Raw genomic sequence first — 23,927 nt, 5'->3', positions numbered from 1 at the left:
CCCCACACTCACATGCCACCCATTTGGCAATTCACCTGACCTTCACCTGACCTTCACCTGACCTTCACCTGAGAGAGAGATGCAACAAAGATTCATGAATACGGCCATGGCGACAGCCTGCACTTGACCCTTATGTTCAAGTGGGGCCAGCAAGGCAGGACCCCCGTTCTCCTGAATCCAAATCCAAGTGAGGTAGGTTGCTTCTCAATTTGCCTCTCCAGAGGAATATCTGGGGAAGAAGGAACTGAGCTGGAATAAGCAAAGCCCTTGATTTACTCGTCGGCCTACATTCAAACCCTCATCTTCGGTCATGAGCTTTGGATGATGACTCAAAGAATTGTGTAGAACCGCTGCTTCTTCTTGTTGAAAGGAGTTAGTTGAGCTGGTTAAGGCATCTGATCAGGCTATCTCCAGGATGCCCTGTCCAATTGAGAGGAGATAAAAGGGGCAGAATGAGAATACACTGGAAGGGTTATATATCCCATCTGGCCTGGTACAAATTGCATTCGACTAGGACGTGACTGGGGAACCGAATGTATCGGCTGCTTTGCTGAATGGATGGATGGATACTGAGAGTCATGGGTGTGGCTTGTGATTGCCAGTCTGACCCAAAAATAAATGCACCCGTGCCAACTTCAATTTCAAATGAACAAACATAATTGTATTGAGTGATAAAGAGGTTAATAAGATCAAGTATCTAAATATTCAAGTCATTATCCATTAAAAACGTAGTGCAATCCTAACAAGTCACCTTCATCAACTCTGCTTTCATCACTTATCATTTGACTGTAGATGATTCTTAACAGTATACCAAAGTGTCTCGTGTCTTGCACAAAACCAGTTTACCAGTCTTGCTTAACAGTTGGGGAAACCTGCAATGAAACCTGATTTATTTTAGGTTTGATTAAAAGATGATGAATTTAGGCCAGGCAGCTTTCATTACAAAACTTTAGAACCCTTTATTGTAAATGGCGATGACTTGCATTGTATCTTTTGCTGGAAGATAAATTCCTATAACCCCAAACAAAGTGCTGTAGTACAGCTTGAGTATGGCTGTGTATCCCACAGGAGTCCATCCAATCTGAGCCCTAAAGTTGTATCACCTCTGAAAGACATTGGTTCTAATGCGGTTCCTTGTTCTAGGTCTCAATCCTAAAAACCCTCACAGAAATAATCTGACAAAAACACGCGAGACAGGCAATGCATAGCTTCCTTGATTTAATATTTGTTTTGGCAATGTTCCATCATGTTGACAACGTATGACAACTCATACTCGTAAACCTGCATATCGTGGAACTTACCAAAGTTAACAACTTGAGTTTACACTTCTTTGGAAGTTGAGGCATCAGTATGTTGTGCTTGTCAGATCATCTAACAGTCCCCAAACCAGAGGCGTCGACTCGAGTCACATGACTTGGACTTGAGTCGAGCTTTGCATTGTGGCTCTGATTACTGCTTGATTATTTGAGTGCATTCTGATACACTGTTTTACTTGATTTCAGAGAAGCTGTGAGGGGCCACGATGCATGTATTGATGTGGGGGATTAACCATAAAACAAATCTCAAACATTAAATTATTGGACAAACATCTGGCTAGCACCCCAAGAACATATAGGCAATCCTCTACACCACGAATCAATTCATTTCCCTTCATTTAGTGAATCAAATAACGTTAACGCTTCAGTCCCAGAAGTTGACACTTAATTCCCCAGATCCACTTTGTTTTTAACCAATCCGACAACAAGTTGCAGGAGAAAACCATCATGAAGAACGAACAATACGTTACACAGCACCTGTTGGTGGCATTTACTCTGTTGTTAAAAAGGCATTTCATTGGGCGAAGAGCACATCAGGACTTCTTTCGGACTCAAAACTCAAAGTTTAGGGCTTTGGACTTGACTCAGGACTTGCCTGTCTTGACTTGGGACTTGAGTGTGAAGACTAGACACTCTTGTGATTTGCGAGACAATGACTTGGTCTCACCTCTGCCTGAAACATCTTCCCCCAACCTTGTTATGATTTAGGTGGGCTGTAAAAGTATGAACAATTCATATCGGGATGGGCAGGGTTTGAACTTCTCCCTCAAGCCCCCTTTCTTCATTTTTAGGGAAGCTCCAGGCTTTGCAGCAATTTTACACAGTGGCCAAATGGTGGAATTACAATTTCCGGGTCCGTCACGTTTTTAGGTAAACCAACTGCCCAGTACGAACAAATGAACAGCCATTATTTAAATGATCAGGTCCTAAAAGTTGTAAAATACACTAATTGCCAAATCCAGTGTCTTCCTTCCTCCATTCATGTGAATGAGCGTGAGAGTGAGGCTGGACCAGGAGGCGGGGGAAAGAAAACACCAGTGCTTAGTTTGGTACTGGGCAGGTGATGTACAAGTGGTAATTCTCTGTGGATCCGTCACCAGGACTAGGAGTGACCTCTTTCACATACTCATTTGATCCATTTTACACTAGAACGACTGCTTTAGCATCGCTTTAAGACTGACTGTTTGTTGAATCCCAGACTTATCTCCGTACTCGACACAGAGATGAAATTGAACTTTTATCGAACTGTTGGCCAACAAAGGCCTGTCCCCTTATCTTACCAGAAGTAGGGAATGGCTCATTTTCCATGACGTTGTCACATGCAAAAGACTACCACAGCTGCCGAGCCTCTATAATAAACACACGGTAAACATTTAGTCGGGTGAATTACAAATTATAAAACATTGATATTAGTTTGAGTGCATTTGCCAAATTTGATGCTTTGTGTCACAATATATTTTCAGGCACCACAGTGAGCTCAACGTCTAAGTTTGAGAGCGTGTTCGAGCAGATATTAAACATTGTGATCTTATCGTTGGTTGTTGGTTGGCAGGTTTCTTTATTGCTGTAAGTTGTCCTTCCACAACCAAATGTGAACCACGTGTGTTGATTAAGTTTCAATGATGTACTCTGTTGGAATGAAGAGCAGAAAATGTGAGCAGATGTTTTGACATAGTCTCACCACTGCTGCTGCTCTGGTTCATAACTGTTTGTGCTTTTAGTATGAATACTCAAACCAAATGTTTACATGTACGTCGCCAACAAGGCATTTCTCTATATCAGATTTTTCCAGTTGCTTTTTCCACCAAATAAAGTTTTCACAAAGTAAAAGTGTTTTATTATTATCTGTCGTCTTGATGGTGCAGAATTCCAAATTTCTCATCATTTAGCCTTCAAATCTAGGTCACAGGCAATGCCTCATGGGACTTTCTTTGCAGCACAGTCGTACAATACCTGACTGTGGAAACAAGGCTGAGCTCTCCTCATGGCCAGCCATAAACATTCCTGAGTGGAAACAAGCCTCCCGTGCTGGAATGCAGAGGGGTAAAAACAGGAAGGAAACTCTTTTTGGGGTTCAGAGATAAAGTCTGTGCAGACAGACGGTGATCGTTTTCAGACACAATCAATCTTTCCTTCACGGCTCTCGACAGGTCGTGACTTTATTTGAACACAGTGGGCAGTCTCGCACAGGGACGTGGCCAACACGTGGCCAACATTTTGTGTTTCATTGTAAAAGTAAAAAGACCAACTTTTGAACTTAATGTGTTGTAACTGTCTTTGTTATTCTAAATGTCTAATGTAGTACATGAATATATTTTATGTAGGAATCCTAAATATATGCAGTACTCACGAGACAGGCAATTACAATCTTACAAACGAAGTACAATTCGATTTATATTCATATTTTAATTTATATTCAAATGAATTATTGTATGTCATAAATTGAGTAATTTGCCATTTTTTCCGATCAACTGGTTTGAGTGTCAAAACATTTCACAAAAAAATGCAATATTTTCGGAAACGACACATTTCACAAAACAGAACAACATTTCAACAACATTGAATTGAAGAAGTCCAACATGTTTCACACATTGGGCTGTCTGGTGGTTCGATCCCCGCCTCCTCATGTCTACGTGTCCTTGAGCAAACGTTGAACTCCGAACTGCTCGTTCAGTGGACATGTGTTCGGATACGTGTGGGTGTGAATGCTCAGTTAAGTCCTGATGGGTAGGGCATCATATCAAAAATATAGTATGGCCTGAAAATATCATAAAGAATTTCACAGTATAGTGTACCATAAATGTTTTGTATAAACATCATACTTTACTGTGCCATAAAAAATGATGTCATAGTAGTACAGCTCAAGCTCTCTCTGTGCTCCTTCCACCATCAACAAACCATGTTCACATTGCAAGCTGTGTGTCAGAGTCCTGCTTTTGGGTCTTAAAAAACTTTACATATATATATATACATATATATATATAGTATAGTCATAAAATAGCACTGTCGCCTCACTGCAAGAGGAGCCAGGGTTCGGCTAGACGGGCCTTCTGTGTGGAGTTTGCATGTTCTTCCCGTGGCAGCGTGGGTTCTCTCCGGGTTCCTCCCACAGTCCAAAGACATGCAGTTTAGGTTACTTGATGATTCTAAATAAAGGTGACGCAGGAAAGCTGATCAGAGAGAGCATGCTGCAGGAGGAGCAGGGTCACGCCTCCCTAAGGTCTCCAGGATTGGAGAGGATTGAGACCAGTAGGCCGGCTGGCGGCCCGCCTGCAACAGTTTAGTTTTGTGCTCGAGCTCTGGACTGAGCTAGGTTTTTCAGTTTTTGTGTTATTTGGAGTTTATTTCATTGAAGATCCTGAAAACTGCAGAACTGACTCTGCCTCTAAATGCTGTGCTGGAACTATTTCTGAGTCCTCCGTACCATCCTGTTACAGCATGCAATGGAAATGTCATCGTATAGAACTCTGCTTTGGTTTTGTAGACGTCAAAGCCATTTTCTCGACCATACAGAAATGAGTGTATGTAATTTGTGTCTTTTGGTATTTGAATGACATTATTCTCAGACTTGCCACAGTCACACTCACCTGCCTCACACACACTCACTGCCCGATCGTTCTCTGCATTCATGCTAAGCTTTCCCGCACTCACCCATGGACTGACTCCCTGTTGCCGACCCTGCCTGTTCCGGACTACCTTGCCTCTGCCCTGGTGACTTCCTCAGCCTGTCTGTCATTGACCACGAGAATCCTGTCGTTGATTCTTCAGGAGAATATTCTGCCTGTCGTGTCTTGAAAATAAAGAACTTAAATCATACCAGTCCTGGTGTTGTCGTACTGCTCCTGGGTCCTAACTACACCCGTGACAAACTGTTTTTCTTTCGTGTTCAATTCTTACCTTAGTTGTCGTGCTTTGTTGGGCCTCACTGTTGAGCTTTCTGTTTTATTGCCTCGCTTTTGCTGCTTTGTCTGTCAAAGCACTTTGTAAACTCTGGTTTTAAAGGTGCAATATAAATTATTATTATTACTATACATACACGCACACACACTGATGGCACAGCCTTCGAGAGTCATTTTGGGGTTAAGTGACTTGCCCAATCCTCTTATTGAAGGAAGACCCGCTCTCTCACTGAGCCACCAACAGGCACAATGACCTCAACTTTGGCGGAGGTCACTGAGGTTGTTAAAGAGCTGCAGGGTTGAGGGAACCTCTGGTCATGGGAATTTGCCCATTCAGTCCCACACCTTTTTATTTGGAGGTGTGTGATCGTGTCCCACAGGGAACCACATGAATACGGGTAGCCTGTGATCCTCTATCCAGTTCTTGTAGAACCAAAAAAGCATTGTCTTTGTGGGTGTTGGAGTTTGCCTCGGCCGTTCCTCTTATGCATATCATTGGGAGAATCCCCAGATGTACCTGAGGAGTGGCGAGCATAAACTGTGACCTCCAGTGTGCACCAGGACAGTTTGCAACCAGATGTGATGATGTGAAGTCTGAGGCCGTGGTACTCATCGGAAGAAGGTGGATTGGTGAAATGACTTTCCTTTGCAGGGTGTCTGAGCTCAAGAGTAGGGTCAGGGGCTCGGACATCCGAAAAAGGGATCTGCTGCTCTTTTGCACTGGCAGGAATTGGTATTCAGGCATCTGATCAACATGCCTCCTGGACACCTCCCTGTGGAGGTATTCTGGGTATGTGCAACTATAGGACCCAGAACATGCTGAGGAGATGATATCCCATCTGGCCCAAAGACACCTCCGGATACCCTAGAACAGCGGTTCCCAAACTTTTTAGGCCACGCACCCCCTTCTACATCCCGACCGGGTTCACGCACCCCCAACCCCCCCCCCCCCCCACACACACACACACCTTAAAAAAAAAAAAGCAACAGAGCCGCATAAAAATCGGACGAATGAGAGAACAGTTTGCTCGCGCGTGGCGTTTGTTTACAAGATAAAAAACACAAAAACTCTTCCTGCACCGTGCCTTCGAAAAGGTAACGGACGTAACGTTACGAAGGTAACGGACGATTGGCCAGATTGGCCACATCTGTAGGCTCGTCTACTTGCAGAGTAAAACTCACTCTTCTTCACGCGACCGACCAATGTAGCCAGGATGTCTTCGGACAAAGCATCGATGCGCGCGACAGTGTTGTTGGACACCGGGATCACGTCCAACTTTTTCGCTTCTCTCTCTCCAATCATACATTCCACCATCTCTTTAACATTTTTCCCTCTCCACCACCGCCTCTCCTTCTCCCTGTTACGCGGTCAGAATACGACCACAACACGCCGCCTGTCTCCGGCAGAAATGCGCTCATCCACGCACGGGAACAACACCGAGTTGTAATATATACCTCCATAACACCCCGCCACTCTCGGCTCATACCTCCCCAGCAACGAGGCACATCACCCGGTCACAATACCTCCAGAATGTCCCCCGGGTGAAATCCGGGACTTGGTTTTATGGTTCCGAGTGGCGGGCGCTCACTCGTTGGCGCCGGGACGCGAGGTCTCCAGCCGCCCCCGCCGTGAGGCGCCCGATCGTCAGGTCTTCAGCCCTCGGAACAGGCTGCGGGTCAATAACTTGTGGGTGGCGGGGTAGAGGCGAGGCAGATCACAGAAAAATAATAAAGACTAGAGTATGGCAAAGATATGTTGATGAGAAACGTATTTGTACGTCAAACACAAACGTAATCAGGGAGAAAATACGTTCATGGTAAAACGTAATTGAGAATGCATTTTAGTTTTGGGGGAACGTAATTTTTAGGAGACAGGACTGCACCGCCATTACATTTTTCCTCTCGCGCACCCCCTAGAGGCAGCTCGCGCACCCCCAGGGGTGCGCACACCCCACTTTGGGAATCCCTGCCCTAGAAGGAGCTGGATGAATTGGGACATTTGGGCTACCTTGCAAGTCTAAAAGTCTATTTCTGCCATCTCCTTAGCAGTAAAGAGCATCCTTGTTTCCATGAGCAAACGTCCTCTAATTAGAGACCACATTATTCATCTGGGTCTAAAAACACAGTTTCAAACATTGCCGATAACCTCAATATGAGGAAAGCAGACATGGTTGTGCTGACTCGTTCTGTGGTAGGTTCAAACAGGTATTATGTGGCGATACAGTGGCTATAAACGTCACCAGCCAGATAAATGAATGAGTGCTGGCCCATGAGACCATGATAACAGGCTTTCACATTGGCTGCCAGTGGCTCTTGGCTCCGATTCATGTGAGCCCAGTAATCGGCCTACGTTTTTAAAAACAGCTGGGTAGCAATAAATATATGAAGTAAACTGATAAGTCTCTTCTCGTCTGCATTAAAAGGAAGTCACTCACACATGGGACACAGTGAAAACGTCTATGATCTGTAAAAACATGAACAAGAGGGCTGGAGGTGTCAATTGTTGGGTTTTCGAGCTGAGCATATCTTGACATCCAGTTAACCACACTGACTCAGTGGTGTTAATATCGGCATGCCATTGTATTGATGGTTGGTGATGAATCTCAAGTCTGTCGTCTTTTATTGACTGTTGGTGAAAGTGTGAAAACAAATCCGTGGAATGCTTTCTGTGAATGCATCCAAAGTGCAGGACACTAAAATATGTCCAATATGTTTAAAGGCAACTGGTTTTTGTTCCTCCCATACCAAGGTAGACCAGCTTTTATGGTCGTGTTGGTGAACTGTGCTTTGTAGAGCTCCATCTGCTGCTATGAGAGCCACACCATGGACTTTGTCCTCAAATCTGTCATGTGGGGGAATCACCCAAAGTTTGCTGATGAAATAGCTGAAGTGGTTCAGTTTGGATCCATTTGTCCAAAAGACAGGATGACAATTTGTGAAATACAGTTTAAGAGTTGCCTTTTTTAGGAGTCTAATAAATAACTGTCAATGAGTCTGTAAACACAGCCTAAACACTCTAAAGTGAATGGGTTCTTCCTTGGCCCCAATGAGTCACCCTCCCACCAAGTTTCATGAGAATCAGGACAGTATTTTGTGTGCTGACAAAAAAACAAACCAAACCGAAAACATAACATTGGTAAAAGCAATCCAAACTCACATGTCCCACAATAAACACGACGGGGAAACGAGCTGCACGGTTTCTTATTTGCCCTAAAACAGTTTTAAGTAAATAACTTTCCTTTTACACCTCTTATCAAATTGACTAAAAGGTCATAATAGTTACCTCTGATAAGGCACAAGGCTCTGAAAGAAGGGGCCGCACCAAGAACTGAAAGTGTGTGTGTGTGTGTGAGAGAATATTGGCATTAAATAATCTGATATGAATCACATTGTTGGCTGAGACTCTTACAACGCATCATTTCTGTTAACATCTATTCATCACTCTGGTGTTGCGGGTTAATTGGAGAGCTGAATAAACCTCGCTGCTGTTGCCCCAAAATCTGGGGCTCAAAGGTGAGACTTTAAGTGATCTGTCCTTAATTATCACTTTATATTTCTATGTCATTTTACATTTGGCAAAATGCCTTTAGACCCCCCCCCCCCCCCTCTTCCCCCTTTCCATGAAACATCTTAATTCATGCCAGCTGTCACGAGCGAACATGTAATTTAGCATTGGGCTTGTGGGCAGACCTCTGGTGCTATAAATGAAGGTTTTGAGTCTCTAAAGAGTTTGACAGTGGAATGGTGTTTATGTGCGGTCTTCCAATGAATCAGCAACACAACTTAATGTGAGATTTTACTTTTTACGACATCCATGTCTGTTAATTGTCTGTTAGTTGTTCGTACTCCCTGTTGATTTTTGAAGCAGAGCATTATGAACGCTGCATTGTTTGGTCCTTTAAATCGAGTCGTTTCATTTCACTGGAGCACAACAAACACTACACAGCTCCATCAGTCATCTTATTAAACATATTTAATCTGCATAGTGTTGAATATCAAAACATTGTAATTATGCATCTACAGATGAACACTGTTTAGATTACATCATTTCATTCAATATGAAATCAAATATACATAAATATCCTTGGAATGCATTATTGCTGTGTTAAGGACAGAAACGTGGCAAAGTGATGATTCACATAATCACAGTTTACATCCAATAGAACAGATGATTGGTAATCTTAGTGATTGACTTTCTTTGACACACTAATATTAATCCACGAAGTGTGGCCTCCAACTGAAAACCCAAAGTCTCCCCTTCTCCTTTGCACCGACAGAACAATGTGTCAAATGATTTGAAAATGTCTCATCGGCATTCTTTAATCACCAAAAGTTTGTTTAGTAGCTCATTCAAAAGCTTTACTTCATTCCGTTAATCCAGTTTAAAATGCAGATTTCTCTGTTGCACAATTAAAAATGCTGAATTAGAATACTGCTAATTAAAACCATAAACACTACTAGCATCAGCATCATAAAACTCAAATGAGTCGAGTCTGTCCCAACAGACTTTATTGGAGGAAATTGATTAGTTGCTCAAAAACTGGTTTAAATGGAATCTTTTTTTATTTCAAAGTTTGGTTCAATGTGATTTAAAGTGATATCTTGATTTTATCTGCTGCTTTCTTTAAGAGCAGCACACATTTTCAACTTCAGACTCTCCAGACAGTAGTCGTAGTCCAGAGTGGATTCTAGAGTTTCGGACGGAGGGATCCGACCTCGGGCTTGTCTGAGCAGAACTCTTTCCACCAGGAAGGCCGTTCCAGCACCTGGCTGCCCTGCATCAGTGTCGCCCACAGGTTCTTGTAAAGCTACGTGAAGGAGAAACAAGGAGAGAAGCTTTTTATCTCTGGTAAAGGTCCTGATCCAAACATCTCAGCAGAAGAACTCTGGAACTGGAACCATTTTCCTAATCCACCTTTCCAACAGGACCGATGGGTGTTGTTGAACACATAAGGGGATTGTAGTGTGGGTGGACATCTGTTTCAGACCTTGTCTTGATCTGATAGAGTTCCCTCCCTGTTTAATCTGAGCCGCCATCATCGCTTCCTGTCTCACCAGACATGCAATCAAAGCGCCTTCTGAATCCGCATTAACCACAAGAAGAGGCTCCGCGGTCATCTCAAGGACACGGTCAACACACCACCAGCCCCTTCCACATGTCAGACAAACAGATTAGATGAACTATGGCTCGGAGCCTCGCTATGTTATTTGTACCGGACCGCAGCTGAACAGGAAGTGTGTTTGTGTAGTTACATTTTAAATGAATCCGGAGAGTCACAGCAGGACGCCCGGCTGAGTGACTCTGACTTCACGCTGTTTATCTCTTGGGATTCACGTGATGGTGTTTCTGATCATTACATTGTTGATATAAGTTTACAGGAAGACATGACACATGACCATGGTCGGGAGCCGGGCTATGTGTAATTGGATTTCCCTCTATGCTGTTGGGAAGCAACTCGAGTCAATTAAGATTCATCATGACTCATATCCAAAGCAGTCTGCATTATTAAGCCCTCAGACACCCAGAGGCCTCATGTTAATAGTGCAACAGATGGTTTCTGGTAATGGCTTTCGATTAAAGACACGGGATGCTCAAATCAAGCAACCAGACGATTTCTCACCAAAAACTACAACAAGATTAGATTCAAACATCACGACAATGATAATTAAAAAGTGAGACTCAAACCTTATGTTGCCTCGTGATGTTTGTTCCACTTAGTTCTGCTTCTTATGTGACTCACCCATAAAGAAGACCCCCGCACACATGCAGAAATGTTTTTCAAAGGAAGATTAAGTCGAAAGTAATACAGCAGAGACAGAAAGGAAGTCAGTACTATTAAACTATAAACTGAGTCAAAACTAGACAAATATTACAGATGAAAGATCGAGAAACCAATTTCTCTATAAAAATAAACGTGGGCGACCCTGAGGAACAGAATACACAGCGGGTCTTCATCTCTCGGGAAAAACAAACCTCAGTTGAGCCTTTTGTCAACAACAATTCATGAGCCAACTCATCGCTGTGCGCGGTTTCCTGGAAGAGGGAGAGACAGCAGCCAAAGCTCTGCTGTCCTCTTCCAGTAATGTGACCTAACCTGAGTGACTTAGTGTGACTGAGTCACTGTGGTGGGTGTTAACAGCTTATTATCTCTCTCTATAATATTCATCTTACCAATGAAGAACTGTGAAGCCGAAGATAAATACATATTTTTAGAGTGACAAGTTCATTTTTCTAACAACTGTATTTAGAGCCTTCACCATACCTACAATAAAAATACAATCATTTCATATAAACGTGTCTAATAATCATATGAAAAAAATTGAAAAGATTCCATTATCGGAAACATAACAACAATTCTAAATTTTTTTTTTTTTTATTCACAGTGGGATCTGATCAGCCAGACCAGCTGATGAAAAACAAACAGTTCCTGATTTTGCTAGATTAACACAAAAGCCTTTAATAACAGAATAACAGGCTACTTTTATCGTGAAGAATTTATAGAAAAGCGTTTATCAGCGAATTAGCAGAGCATTGTTAGCGGCTATTTTTTAATAAAACAAGACTACTCATACTGCAGGGAGGAAGAGGAAGCAGCAAAAATAACTTATCATGAAGAATTCTTAGAAAGTGAAATGGTTTAATCCACCGTCTGACCACAGCTCCTTTAACCACTAAATAGATGCTGTGGACACACAGGCCCCCTCTCACCTCTCAAAGCTCTCAAAGTGTCATGGTATGACAATTCTTCCATTATTTATGCTCGCGACTTTAAATACTGAGCTATAATCAGACTTATTGTTGAATATAATAGAATTAGGCTTAGTGTGTGTGTGTGTGTGTGTGTGTGTGTGTGATGTGTGTGTCTTTACCTGTCCATCAGCGTTGCCTATGGGCGAGTGGAGAATGAAATCAGAAGGTGCAAACACATCCACCAATGCTACGGCATCATCCTTCAGCTGGAGGAGACAGAGCAGTTTAGGTTGAGCTGAACGTCGGGTAGAGGAGCAGAATCTAGCAGAGCCATAACTTTACAAAGGTCGGAAGTATAGAAGGACACAAGAAAGAGGCCAAACAACAACACACACCATGAAACAGTATAAGAGGATGGAGTGTTTCTGTACCTGGGTGCAGAGAGTGAGAATGGCCGTCTGGACCAACTCTGAGGGCTTCCTTCCACTCAAGTACTCACCTGTACGGGAACAAAACTACGTTACAAATGTCAATGCAATGTGTTATCTGGATGGATGCCGGCGGTGTGTGGAGTACGGTACGCACCCTGGTAAAGTGTGGCCATGTGGCTGCTGAGGCTCCACAGCCCATACAGGGCACACAGCTTGCTCAATACCGGTCTGAGCCCAGCAGGCGTGTCCTCATCAGTGGTCAGATCATGAAACCTCTGGAGGCAGTTGTGTTCTATGTAGGCGATGGCCAGGGAGCGGCAGCAGTAAACCTAAACGCGCACACACACACACAGAATATTTGAAGCTGTTGCCAGCGCAGAGGCATAAAAACATGCAATATTGCATTTCTGCTTTCAGAAACCTTAAACCATATTCCACGAGCCCAAGATCTTTGTGGAATAAACCAAAGACTGTGCATAAGAGGTGGACGTAGCATCCTGACTTACACATTGGTTTGTGGACTGCTGTTTTGGACATCTTGTTTTTGTTGCAACCAGCAAACTAGTGACCATATTTGGACTGTGGAGGAGTGACAGAGACGCAGTGTACGGCTCTGGTAGAGACCTGTCAATCACTGTGTAGCCCCGCCCTAAAGCATCCCCTGCTTTATGGTCTATTGACTCTAAATGGACCATCATTTACTAAATGAACATCATGCTGTATTGAAGAAGACTTGAAACATAAACTCATGTTTACTCATCATGGATGAGAGGATCCAGTTAACAGTTCAGTGAAGCAGGACATACAGCGACAAGAAGTGGCTAACGGGGAAGTTGCGTAATTTGTACTTTTGTAGTAGTTCTTAACCCTCGACATATGATACGCACGATTGCGTAGTCGAGTTTCTACTGTGCTGGTAAAAGCCCTCAAGGAGAGATAGCGCTGAGTTACAGAAGCTAGTGGACCAGCAGCTAACAGGTGGCGTCAGGACGTTAGCATGTAAGCTACCGGATCCTTCCGCTCCCTCTGCTTCCTGTCTTGGTCCTGAGGCTGCTTTCACACAAAGTCACCTGAATGGCCAAACAGGAAAACTTCTGGTATTCCACCGTGGGAGCATAGTTCCGAGATAGCTACTCTCACTGCTAGTGTTGTTTTCACACAAATTAGATAGCTCCAAGTAGCTACTTTTTACTAAAGATATATTAACAAGGGAAACTAGATACAAAACAAAGGATAGCTGCTTTTTCATCTGAATATAGATTAAAAAGATTATAAAATAAGATTATTTTTTGTCTTTAATGTAAAGAAATAATTGAATATATAACAAAGCTAGTACGTTATTAAACGTACTACTTTATTTTGTGCACATAGAATCACCCTGTACACTCATCTTTACCGTCTTACACTTGGGTTGTTAGTGCGTTACTGAGTGTGTTACTGAATGCTTAACTCTCTAGAAACTGTTACAGTTCTACAATGAACATTAAAACATGAGAGCGCATCATATTAATGCTAAGCAAAACAAGCCAATGAGTGAATCCAGTGACACACATTTCCCAGAACCTCAACGCACGCCCGTCTGACACTGTGACCTCCAGCCTGCATCATATTCATTTGTGACATAATAACACAAACCAGATGAAACTCTCCCGTTTAGCTCAACACCATGTATTCTGTTTCTGATCAGCTGGTCTGGAGACATGAAACATTGTGTCTCATAATTCCTGAAAACTAGTAGATTTGAAAGAAGGGAGAGTGGAAATGAATAAATACACACGAGAGATAATAAAGAATAAAAATCATCCAAAAAGGTGTTTGTATATAAAATGTCTTCACAGCTTGATAACAATGCTCCGGGGAGAAGACCGCATGCGTCCCGTGTTAAACTCTGCAGCCATCAAGGACTCCGAACAAACATCGGACGTGATGGACAACCCGGAGGAAGGAGGGCGGTGTGAGGGTCTTACCTGGCTGTTGTTGCGGGCCTCAAAATCATCCTTCCCCAAGGCCCTCTGTTGTTCCAGCCTCCTCCGGCTCTCTTCCAGCAGGAAACACACCAGCCACTTATAAGCTGCCAGTGGCACTGATGTGACAAGAAAACAGTATATTGACGAGGTTAAACTGAGAACCCACTGTAGCTGCCATATTTAGATAACTGACCCTGTTGACTTCAGGGAATAACCCCTTCTGAATTCTAGGAGTACCTGCAGAGTCCATGCACTCCTCCATGGTTCTTGCCGTGAACTTGCTTTCCAGGATGGTGTGGGAATCATCCAGGAAATCCACAGTGTGGAAAGGAGACTCAATCCGCACACCGTCTGAAAGCAGACGACACAGCAGCTGAGACTTCAGAGATCAGTCAGGAAACGATGGCAGGCCACATTCCACTGTCGGCACGCCACCAGTTCGGAGAGCAGACAAGAGCAGCAAACAGTCAACCGGGATTGTTTAGAAACTCACACAGTAAGACAAACCAAACCGAGGCGGCGATGCAGCAGAACTCCAGAGTTCTGTGAGGTAGAATGACGTGTTTCTATTCTAAGCAGTCTGGCGGCTTGAAAGAGACATAGATGAAGATAACAGCTTCACCTACCGTCTTAAAGGGCTGTCTGAGAGCAAGATAAAGCAGAGAAAGTATTTTAAATATAGCGTACGCTTAAACCGATATGGACTGATTTTTAGGTGTCTGAAATAGATGCAGCTGCTGTCTGTCCGTAGCGGTACATTGCTTTGATCCCGTGCTGGTACTCCATCGAGTGTAAAGTATTACACTGACCATGTAGAAGTACAACCACACAACATTCTTTAACAGGCACATCAGCACTAGCAATGGGAGATAATCATGTCAATATCATTGATAAGTGAGGCGCCCCTTATCACCAATAAGTGATCACCAATCAACCCTCGAACAGAACTCAATTTTAAGTTCAGCCTTTTTGAAGGAATTTTGGTGGCAGCTCCGGCTCTACGTCTCGCCAACTGTCACTCTAGGCTCGTAAGAATCCCTCCGTGGACGGAGGACTGACCGCGGTGCTTAGCATGGAGCCAGCTGAGCAGGTAGTTGCTGGTCTGTTGCAGCAACACATTGTTGTCTCCTTCGTATGTGCAGTTTGGATCGTTGTCATTACGCAGATCACCCAGCCGGTTCACTGAAAGAGAGAGACGGTAGTTAGGTCTCTGTGTGTGTGTGTGTGTGTGTGTGTGTGTGTGTGTGTGTGTGTGACTGACTGGCCAGGTATCCGTGTCCACCGCACGCCTCCCTGCACTCCTGGATCCCCCTCTGAGCGGTCCACGAGCCTAGAGGTTTACTGGAGCAGCCTATGGCATGGATCTCCCTGCCCATCTCTGCCTGCAACACACACACACACACACACACACACACACACATGAGACCATAGTTCATTCAGAGGCATATGGACACACACATACTGCACCTCATCTTAGCTCACCTGTCTTTCACTCTTGTCCCTCATCATCTGTCCAAGCTGAAACTCAGCGAAGTTCATGAAGATGGATTTGGAGAAGTGTTCAAGAGCATATGCTGCTGCCAGGTACGGGATCAGACGCCATTGCTGAAAAAATAAAGAAATAAAAAGAAGTGTCACACTCAAAACTGAGAGATGTACACGAGTACCTTTTGTAACTTTGACACGGTACTCTCTACTTTGACGAGGTACTTTTGCATTCAAATCCACTCCCTCGCATCCTGACCTGTAACTGGTACTCCAGAACAGGAATCTCCTCCGTGTCTTTGGGTCCAAACTGTCTCCTGGTGGCTGAGAAGCGGATGGCGACAATCAGAGCCAGCTTCAGGTTGACCAGAGCCATCCTGGTGATGGACACCCTGCCCCCTGACAGGGCACCAAGAGACTCCCCAAAGCGCTTGTTGGGGTCCTGAAGAAGAGACGAGAGACGACGTAGAGACACGAGGAACAGAATAAAAGAGAAAAATTCAATGTTTACAGTTTCCCTTGGGTTTTATCACAAGCCTACAAGATTTTGGTGACAACAAAATGACTGTTGCTCTTTCCCCTGTCCAACAGCATTTCCATGTCCAGGTGTGCCACGGTGTTGATCAAATGATGTCTTGGTTTACTCAGGCTGGTGGGCTGTTCCCTTCAAGACCTGGGATGCAGTCAATCCCTGAAATGTTCAACAACATTCCCTGCATGCGCTCCTTATTCCCAATGCTCATCATCAGTGCCACCGGGTCGGATGATGTTCAGCTCTAGAGAGCTGGCTGACCAACTTGTCTGGCTTGGTGGTGCAGCCTCTGGCCTGTCCTTGCTATTCACTCCTCTCATGAGGTACCAGAGGAATCTTCCAGGCCTGGTTGTCGTCACCAGCATCTTCTCATGACGTTCATATGGGAGCTCATTAAATCACTGCAGCAGTGAAAGAGCAGCCATAATGTGAAGACAGCCCAAAGGTCAAAGGTTGCCTACTTCATTCGTTTATGCACATCTGTGCCTGCAAGTTTGCAAAAATAAGTCATTTGGATTTGCAGCCAAAGTAAACATTGTAGAAAATGCATGCGTATTAGAGTTTAACTTCTGATTTATTGCAATTCTGTAGTTCATGAATCCAAAAATCTACATACAGAATAGTTGCAGATCCCCCACAGCTTCCTCCCAAGATGAACTAAACATACCGGTAAATACAGTGACCTCATTTAGATGGACACGAATGAGAAGTAGAAGAATGCGTCTATGAGTTTCAAGCATAACAGTACTTGTTCCTGAAATAAGTTTCATTGGCTATTTCTCAACCTAAATAAAAACAAAAGCTCTTTCTGAACAAACCGCTGCGGAGAAGAAACCAAACATCATTTTAGTCAGCAAGAAAAGATGTTTAGCAATTATATTTTCAACACAGCATGTTTAAATGTTTAAACATTCAAACGCTTGTTGACCACCATCTTTGTATTCTTGATCTATTTCTGATATCTTCATGTCATGTTGTGAGTTTTGGGTTGCATATCTTTGGTTTAGTTGTGAAAGAGTCTCTGGTTGCTTTCCATACTGCATCCAGGTGACGCCTCCTCACAAACTGCCTGATGAGCTGGCGGCTTCATCCTTCTTCTCTCCTCCCGATGCCTTAAACTGAGTAATCTCTAATCTTTCCATCACGGAAATATTCTGTAGGAGAAGCCCTTGATATTCTGCCTGAGGTTTCCTCCAGCACTTCCACTTCATTCTCTCTCGTCTTGCTGTAAGCAGCATCGCTACCTCAGCCTCACGCATGTGTAATTAACGTGTCTGTTGGGTTTGTGTCCTCTCTGCAAAGCAAGCCGGTGTCTTTGCTCGGCAACAGATCATTTGCCAGGGAATAGACACTTAAACAAACCGTTAAAAGGCTTGGAACCTTTATGGAGTGCTTTCTTGAGCCACCAGTGGACACTCACGAACCTTGAACGGTGTAACGTAGCGGCCATCAGGAGTAACATCTCCAGTCTTGTTCAGCAGATTCTCCCGAGGGACCCTCACATTATGAAACACCGCAAACCTGAAGGGAAGAAGATGGAAAGACCTTTGGTTAAAAACATACTGACAATATGTGCGTGACACCAAAGCAGGAGATGCATTGACATTATAGTGTTTCTGGATTTCTAAAGCAAACTTATTAAGGCAAATTTTCTGCGCCATGTTCTTCTTAAAAATGGAAAATTCGCCACCAGTGGCCGTCTAATCAGTTCTGATGGTAAATGCAGTCCACTGAAGAAATAGATTCCCCTGCGGGTGCTATATCTCCCCGTACCACCTGGACATAGCAGCAGCCCGATCACCATGCAGAGGTATGCGCTGCCGGACCGCCAGACAACAGGCAGTACAACTCATCAACTCATCCTTCACCGTAAAAACAAATGCTTTTTCATGTGTAGTTGAAGGGACTACAACCTGCATTTCATTGTGCAACCCTTTGCAGAACGACAGTAAATAAACATTGAACCTTGAGCTGTGTCGGTGTTATAATACTACTTCCACTACTGAACGCTGTTGGCCCAAAACACTGACATGAAGCAGGACACCGAACCAAAGTTAAAAGACGGCCAGGGACTAAGGGAGTACAACAGTTACAATTTCATCCTCAATGTCACAACCTGGGAAAGCTGCTGTGACTGTGACAGGATGTGATAGGACAGGGCTGGACACCCTGTAAACCTTCAAGTAGCTCAAACAGACAACTCATCGCCCACTTTGTGTGTCTACGCATCAGCAGACAAAGCCCAGGTGCACACTAAAGGAGATACATATTTCAAAAAGCAAATCACCTCGAGGACAACATCAGGGACCATAATGTTACATCTTTATTTATAGGAACCGGTGACTGACCATTATCAGCATTGAGCAATATGTAGTAATAATAATAATAATAATAATAATAATAATAGTATTTCTATCACAATATTCAGAAGTTCTTTACACAAAACGACTCAAGAATATATGGAACTACAACAGAAGACATTCAAATTATATCAAACAACTTTTAGCAGCAAAGATTTAAATAAATAATACAAAGTATCAGTCGAAGAAAAAGTGCTGAGGTTTAATACCAGCCTCATTTACTGTGACTTTTCAAGAAGCGTGACCCAATAGATACTTGAATTGTATAAATGACTTCCCCACACTGTATAAGACCGTTTGATGAGATATAATGGAGCAAACTGCTTTTCTGCACGTTTTAGTAGCGGTCTGAAGTGTGTCCTGCAGTGACCTTCCTCTGCTTTTAAACTGTGAATGTAGCTCCCTCTAGCGGCTTCACTGAGGTACTGACCAGGGGAGGGGAGGGGCGTGTGTAGGATGGATAAACCCAGCACTTTGAATTAGAACAGAAGCAGAAGTGCTGTTTCAAGATGGCCATATGAGCCGCTTTGTCTCTGCAAATTCATAAATAAGTGTAAAATTGATCAAGTCGGGCCCACTAAGTAAATGTGGTTGTAAAACCCGACCAGTCATAGCAACTCACCTGCCCAGGATGAACCGAGGAGTGAGCCTTCTCTTACATTGGACTGTTGTTTTACCACTGAACAGCCTTTGGTCAACTTCACTGTATTTTTAAATGTGCTCCATCGAGAAACTAAACATGAAACTTAAGCTGTCTCTTCTCTTATCATATGTATTGTGCATTTTGAGAGCAAAACTGTTAAAATATGACAATTAACTGTCTTAAGTGAAGTCTTTGTCACTTTGGGCAAGAAGATTTCTGACCCACTTGTCTGATGGTAATGTTTTTCTGTTTGTTTCCGTAGACCTAGGTAGTGTAGGCTTTATTTTGGCCTTGGAGACTCACTTCACTTCAGCGATTGTATTGTTTTATTTCTGTTAATCAATTTTCTGTCAGTAAATGTTTGGCGTTGCTTTTAAAGTGTTCCAGCAGCTTTCTCTTTATTTTGCTTCCATTTTTGCAAATGTTTTGTGTTAACGCGTTATGTTAGTCCTTGTGTTCCCTTGGACAGAACACACGGGCTGCAACAGTGTCCGATAAGCACACTTTAACAAGACAACATACAAGACTATATGATAGGCTATGGAGTCAGACAGGATAATGATCAACACCTAAATCATTGTGCAAGCCACTTAAGAAGGACTGTGTTGGTGAGGTCCCGATGTCTCCCTCTGCGCTCACATACCCGTTATCCAGTCCGTTCTGGCCCAGCTTCTTGCCCATGTCTCCAACCAGCACACCAGGCAGAGCGAGCAGGGTCTTGGGATCTCTCACCTGCAGTACAACGGTTATGGATTGACTGGATGGGACATATCTCAGTCAAGTCAGTCTGTACAAAAATGTATTCAAATTGTTGTGTAGTGCGCATGATTAATGCTTAAGTAGAACTCTTGTGTCCGGACTATTTGGAAGAGAGAAAGCTAAACTGAAGCTAAAGTAACAGTCGAATGATTCAAAGACTGTCGCACATACCAGCGCCATTTCATGGGGTAACAGTTGTTTAGATTATTGTCAGTTATTAATCCCATGAACAGAGATCATTTCAGCAAAAGAGGACCTCATTATGTGAATGGAGCCTCTATGGAAAACAGTGACATTTGACTCCTGGCGGCTGAGCAGCCATCTATTTAAAATTGGTCAAAAGCTTTTTTAAAAGGCACCCAAATTCTTTGCATTTCACCTTTGAACCAGGTCTGAGCATCACAGCAGCTCTCAAACTGGATCAATAATTGTAACTTGACTTAAAACTTCAGCTGATTTGTTACGACATCAAATGTCATTTCATTACTTTGAAACACTCCACCTGCTTTCAGCGATCACACTTTAGCGAACAAGTCCAGAAACGGTCAACTTCTCTGGATACTTTTTTGTACAATGTATCTTTCCCCATTGTCACACTGCACTGCCCTCGCACACTTGAGTAACACTGTCTTATAATCTGCAGCTGGGTGACGTCACATCAGATTAGATTCGGATAATAACCAGCTGTAAGTTGTTGAAGGAGTCGAAGGTCCAGAGTCTTACCGGCACGATGAAGGAGTGCAGGCCGTGGTGCACCTGGTCCGGGGTGTAGAGCTGAGCGAACACCATGGCGTGGGTCGCGGTCTTGCCCAGGTTCCCCACCCAGAACTTGGCGGCCTCAAAGTCCGGAGAGTTGATCACAAACTCCTGCCGAGGAGAAAGTTAAAGCTTGACTGCAACCGGGGATGCAGCCGGACATTTAGGAATGTGAGCGCGTGTGCTGACCTGGGCGGCGGGGTCATACGTTGCTGTGGTCCTCATGGCTCTGGTGTTGCTGCCGTGGCTCAGCTCAGTCAGTGCAAAGCAACCATACGTCTACAAACATACGTGATGATGATGAATGTCACCCCAGTGAGATTAGGTGGAGCTATTGGCGGAGCAAAGCTGTGCGGAACTCTTACCGTCATGTCTTCGGTACTTTCGACATACTTGCGGTGTCGTCCCGATCCCGTGTTGGCAATAATCGCTCCGAACATCTGAAACGGAAGATGATGTTAGAATCTGTTACTGGGATGAGACGGTGACTATGAAAAGGGAAGGAAAAAAAGTCTCCGACAATGCTAGCAGCGAAGTGAACCTGCAACGCTCATTACACACCAAAAAAGAAGAAAATGGACAGTCAACTTAAATATTCACAGATTTAGGAGTCAACACCTATACTAGCAGCTCCAACATGCTAATGTTTAGTGTGCGATTTTTCCATTTTCACAATCTTAATTTAGCATTGTGCTAGCATTAATTGTACTAAAACTTGGTTAAGTAGCTTTAAAGGTGAGATGGATTATTTATAAAGGCAATTAAAACCCGTTTTGTCGTTTCAGTTGGAGGATAAGGGTTCTGAAAAGTTAAGCCAATGAGGAAGTGCCTTAAACTTGCATTCTTTCTTCCAGCCACCAGGGGGCGACTCCTCTGGTTGTATAGAAGTCTATGAGAAAATTACTCTACTTCTCTCTTGATTTATTCCCTCAGTAAACATTGTAAACATGAGTTTATGTCTCAGTCTCTAGTTTCAAGTCTTCTTCAACACAGCATGATGCTCATTTCGTAAATGATGGTCCATTTAGAGTCAATAGACCATAAAGCAGGGTATGCTTTAGGGCGGGGCTACACGGTGATTGACAGGTTGTTTGCTCATTTTGTACACCTCAAAAAAAATGCAAACTCACCCCTTTGTTGAGGAAGTACTTGGCTGACATGGCCCAGTCATACATGCCCAGACAGTCACTGAGAGCCACAGTCTTCCAGGGGTTCGCCATCACCTCGTCTCTCGTCAGGAAATCGTAGCGGAAGAGCTGCTTCACCCTGCAGATGTTTGATCAGAATCTTTTTATCCGCGTGTACAATATATCGAAGAAGATGCGATATAGAATGGAGGATGCTGCTGGTGGTAAAATGTTACTGTATGATGATGATACCTGAGGAAGGTCCGCTCTCTCATTTTCTCCAGAGGGACGTCTTCCCCGGGCTGACGTGCAAACAGAGGGTCATCCTCAAGTGTCTTTAACACGCGTCGCTGCAGCACAGAGAAGGAGAGAAATGTACAGGATATGATGTGTGGAGGAACATTTAGATGACTTCGGGCACCAAAAATGTTACCCCTCCTCTCGCTCTCTCCATTTACAGCCTCTCTACACTGTCATCTGTAAATGCCCGTCCAAAAGAAACCTAAAAAAAGAAATTTGCATAACTATTTAACTTAATGACAAAACAAACTGCAGATATAGTCCCAACTACAGAGAGCATTTGATGCTGGCAGCTACCTTGAATGCCAGGATGTCCTCTCCATCGAAGAAGAGGAGCATGTCCTTCCAGCTGAAAGAGGCTTTTTTCCTGTAGAGATCCAGCGGGCCACTGGGAAGGTCGGCCACGTCATGATCCATCGTCTGGTGTTCGGACCGAAGCGGTGCACTATGCAGGGACGGGGGGCACTTTGCAGGGACGGGGGGCACTTTGCAGGGACGGGGGGCACTTTGCGCTCTCTGGGAAGAGACCAGATGAGAGCAGTGGTGGAAGAATAATTCAGATCCGTTAGTTAAGTACCCGTACAACACAGTTTCTAACAATCTTAATAACTTTAATTTAGTTTGAGAATGTGGGCGTCACAGAACAAGACCTTTAGTAATATAGCTGATAATATGGGGAATATTACCTTTATGAATGCGTTTAATACGTCAAGTTATTAAACAGAAATTCTGGGTAAGACATGAAAAGTCTGTGCAGACAGGTTGTTGTGTCCCAGGTAGTGAGATAAACTCACAGAGACCCTAAACTCTCACTGAAGTGACCTCCACTCGGAGAGACACGTCTTTTCCTTCCACTAACGTAACGTTACACGCTGTTCATGAACGTAACGTCAGCTAAAGCGCTAATGTTCCGATAGAATAAGAATTGACGTCTTTATAAAGAGTTAGCGGTGGTGTTATGTAGTAGCTTTAAATAAACTCTAAACACTAACGTTACACGGTCATTTATATCAGCAGTTAAAGTGTGTTTTTATTAAAATGTCAGCCAAAAAAAAAACTACTTCCGTTGAGTCTTACCTTATGTCAACCTTCCCTGTTAATACCGCCTGTCAAAATATACCCGATTCCAGCTAACGTTAGGTTTCGTAACTGTGCCAGAGGTGCCTCCTCTTATCTTATATTCTTCTTCTTCTTCTTCTTCATCTGTGGTGTTTGCAGCCTATTGGTCGCACTACTGCCATCTTCCGGTTTCAGTCAGTTCCTTTGTTGTCCCACCTACTAAACGTTCCCCATTGGTCCCGTTTCTCGCGAGAAGTTGGTGAAGCACCTTCTCCTCACATGACTTGAGCCCCACTCCAGTACATTCTTTAGCTCTCTTCCTCTCATCCGTATATCCTACATCTATTGTTCTTTCTTGCTTAATTCTATAAACATAAGTGTAAGTTTACAAGCTGAAGACCTATTTTGAGTTTAAACTGTATATAAACTGTTAAATGCTGTACCAACAAGGCCATAAAAACATGGCATGCCATGTCTGTGATATACGTATGTAATTACGCAATTAGAATTTAGTGTCCCCTTTTTCTCTTTCTTTATATTATTTTTATTGTTTTCAACTATTGTTCTTCGAATCTTTATTGTTGGAATGCTGTTAACCTCTT

The 23,927-nt window shown here is 43.5% G+C and overlaps 1 protein-coding gene across 2 annotated transcripts; it reads right to left on the bottom strand.

Annotated features, from left to right (window-relative positions):
• Window positions 1-292: 292 nt before the first annotated feature.
• Window positions 293-23,455, bottom strand: acox3 (acyl-CoA oxidase 3, pristanoyl). 2 transcript variants are annotated; one of them, XM_079295453.1, is made up of 19 exons: window positions 23,344-23,455; window positions 22,564-22,782; window positions 22,219-22,316; window positions 21,970-22,105; window positions 21,205-21,279; window positions 21,029-21,118; window positions 20,807-20,950; window positions 19,968-20,056; window positions 17,746-17,842; window positions 16,049-16,231; window positions 15,787-15,909; window positions 15,566-15,686; window positions 15,364-15,486; window positions 14,542-14,655; window positions 14,305-14,420; window positions 12,492-12,666; window positions 12,338-12,405; window positions 12,086-12,172; window positions 293-420 (listed from the first exon to the last, which is right to left on the bottom strand). In XM_079295453.1, the coding sequence occupies exons 2-19, from the start codon at window positions 22,681-22,683 to the stop codon at window positions 400-402; spliced, it is 1,980 nt and encodes a 659-aa protein (XP_079151579.1). In that variant the 5' UTR covers window positions 22,684-22,782; window positions 23,344-23,455; the 3' UTR covers window positions 293-399. The 2 variants fall into 2 exon arrangements, with proteins under 2 accessions (XP_079151579.1, XP_079151578.1); XM_079295452.1 differs by lacking the exon at window positions 293-420 and adding an exon at window positions 9,178-10,023.
• Between the last annotated feature and the right edge of the window lie 472 nt (window positions 23,456-23,927).

Source organism: Melanostigma gelatinosum (genome assembly GCF_949748355.1).
Source record: "Melanostigma gelatinosum genome assembly, chromosome: 23".
Taxonomy (NCBI): Eukaryota; Metazoa; Chordata; class Actinopteri; order Perciformes; family Zoarcidae; genus Melanostigma; species Melanostigma gelatinosum.
This window is presented reverse-complemented; position numbering and strand designations above follow the sequence as displayed.

Coding starts and splice junctions, on each gene's coding strand:
- acox3 (XM_079295452.1), bottom strand. CDS start 22,683: ATGGATCATGACGTGGCCGACCTTCCCAGTGGCCCGCTGGATCTCTAC. Junction 20,951..21,028: donor CGTATGACCCCGCCGCCCAG/GTCAGCACACGC, acceptor TCTCCTCGGCAG/GAGTTTGTGATCAACTCTCC. Junction 14,421..14,541: donor GGAGTGCATGGACTCTGCAG/GTACTCCTAGAA, acceptor TTGTCACATCAG/TGCCACTGGCAGCTTATAAG.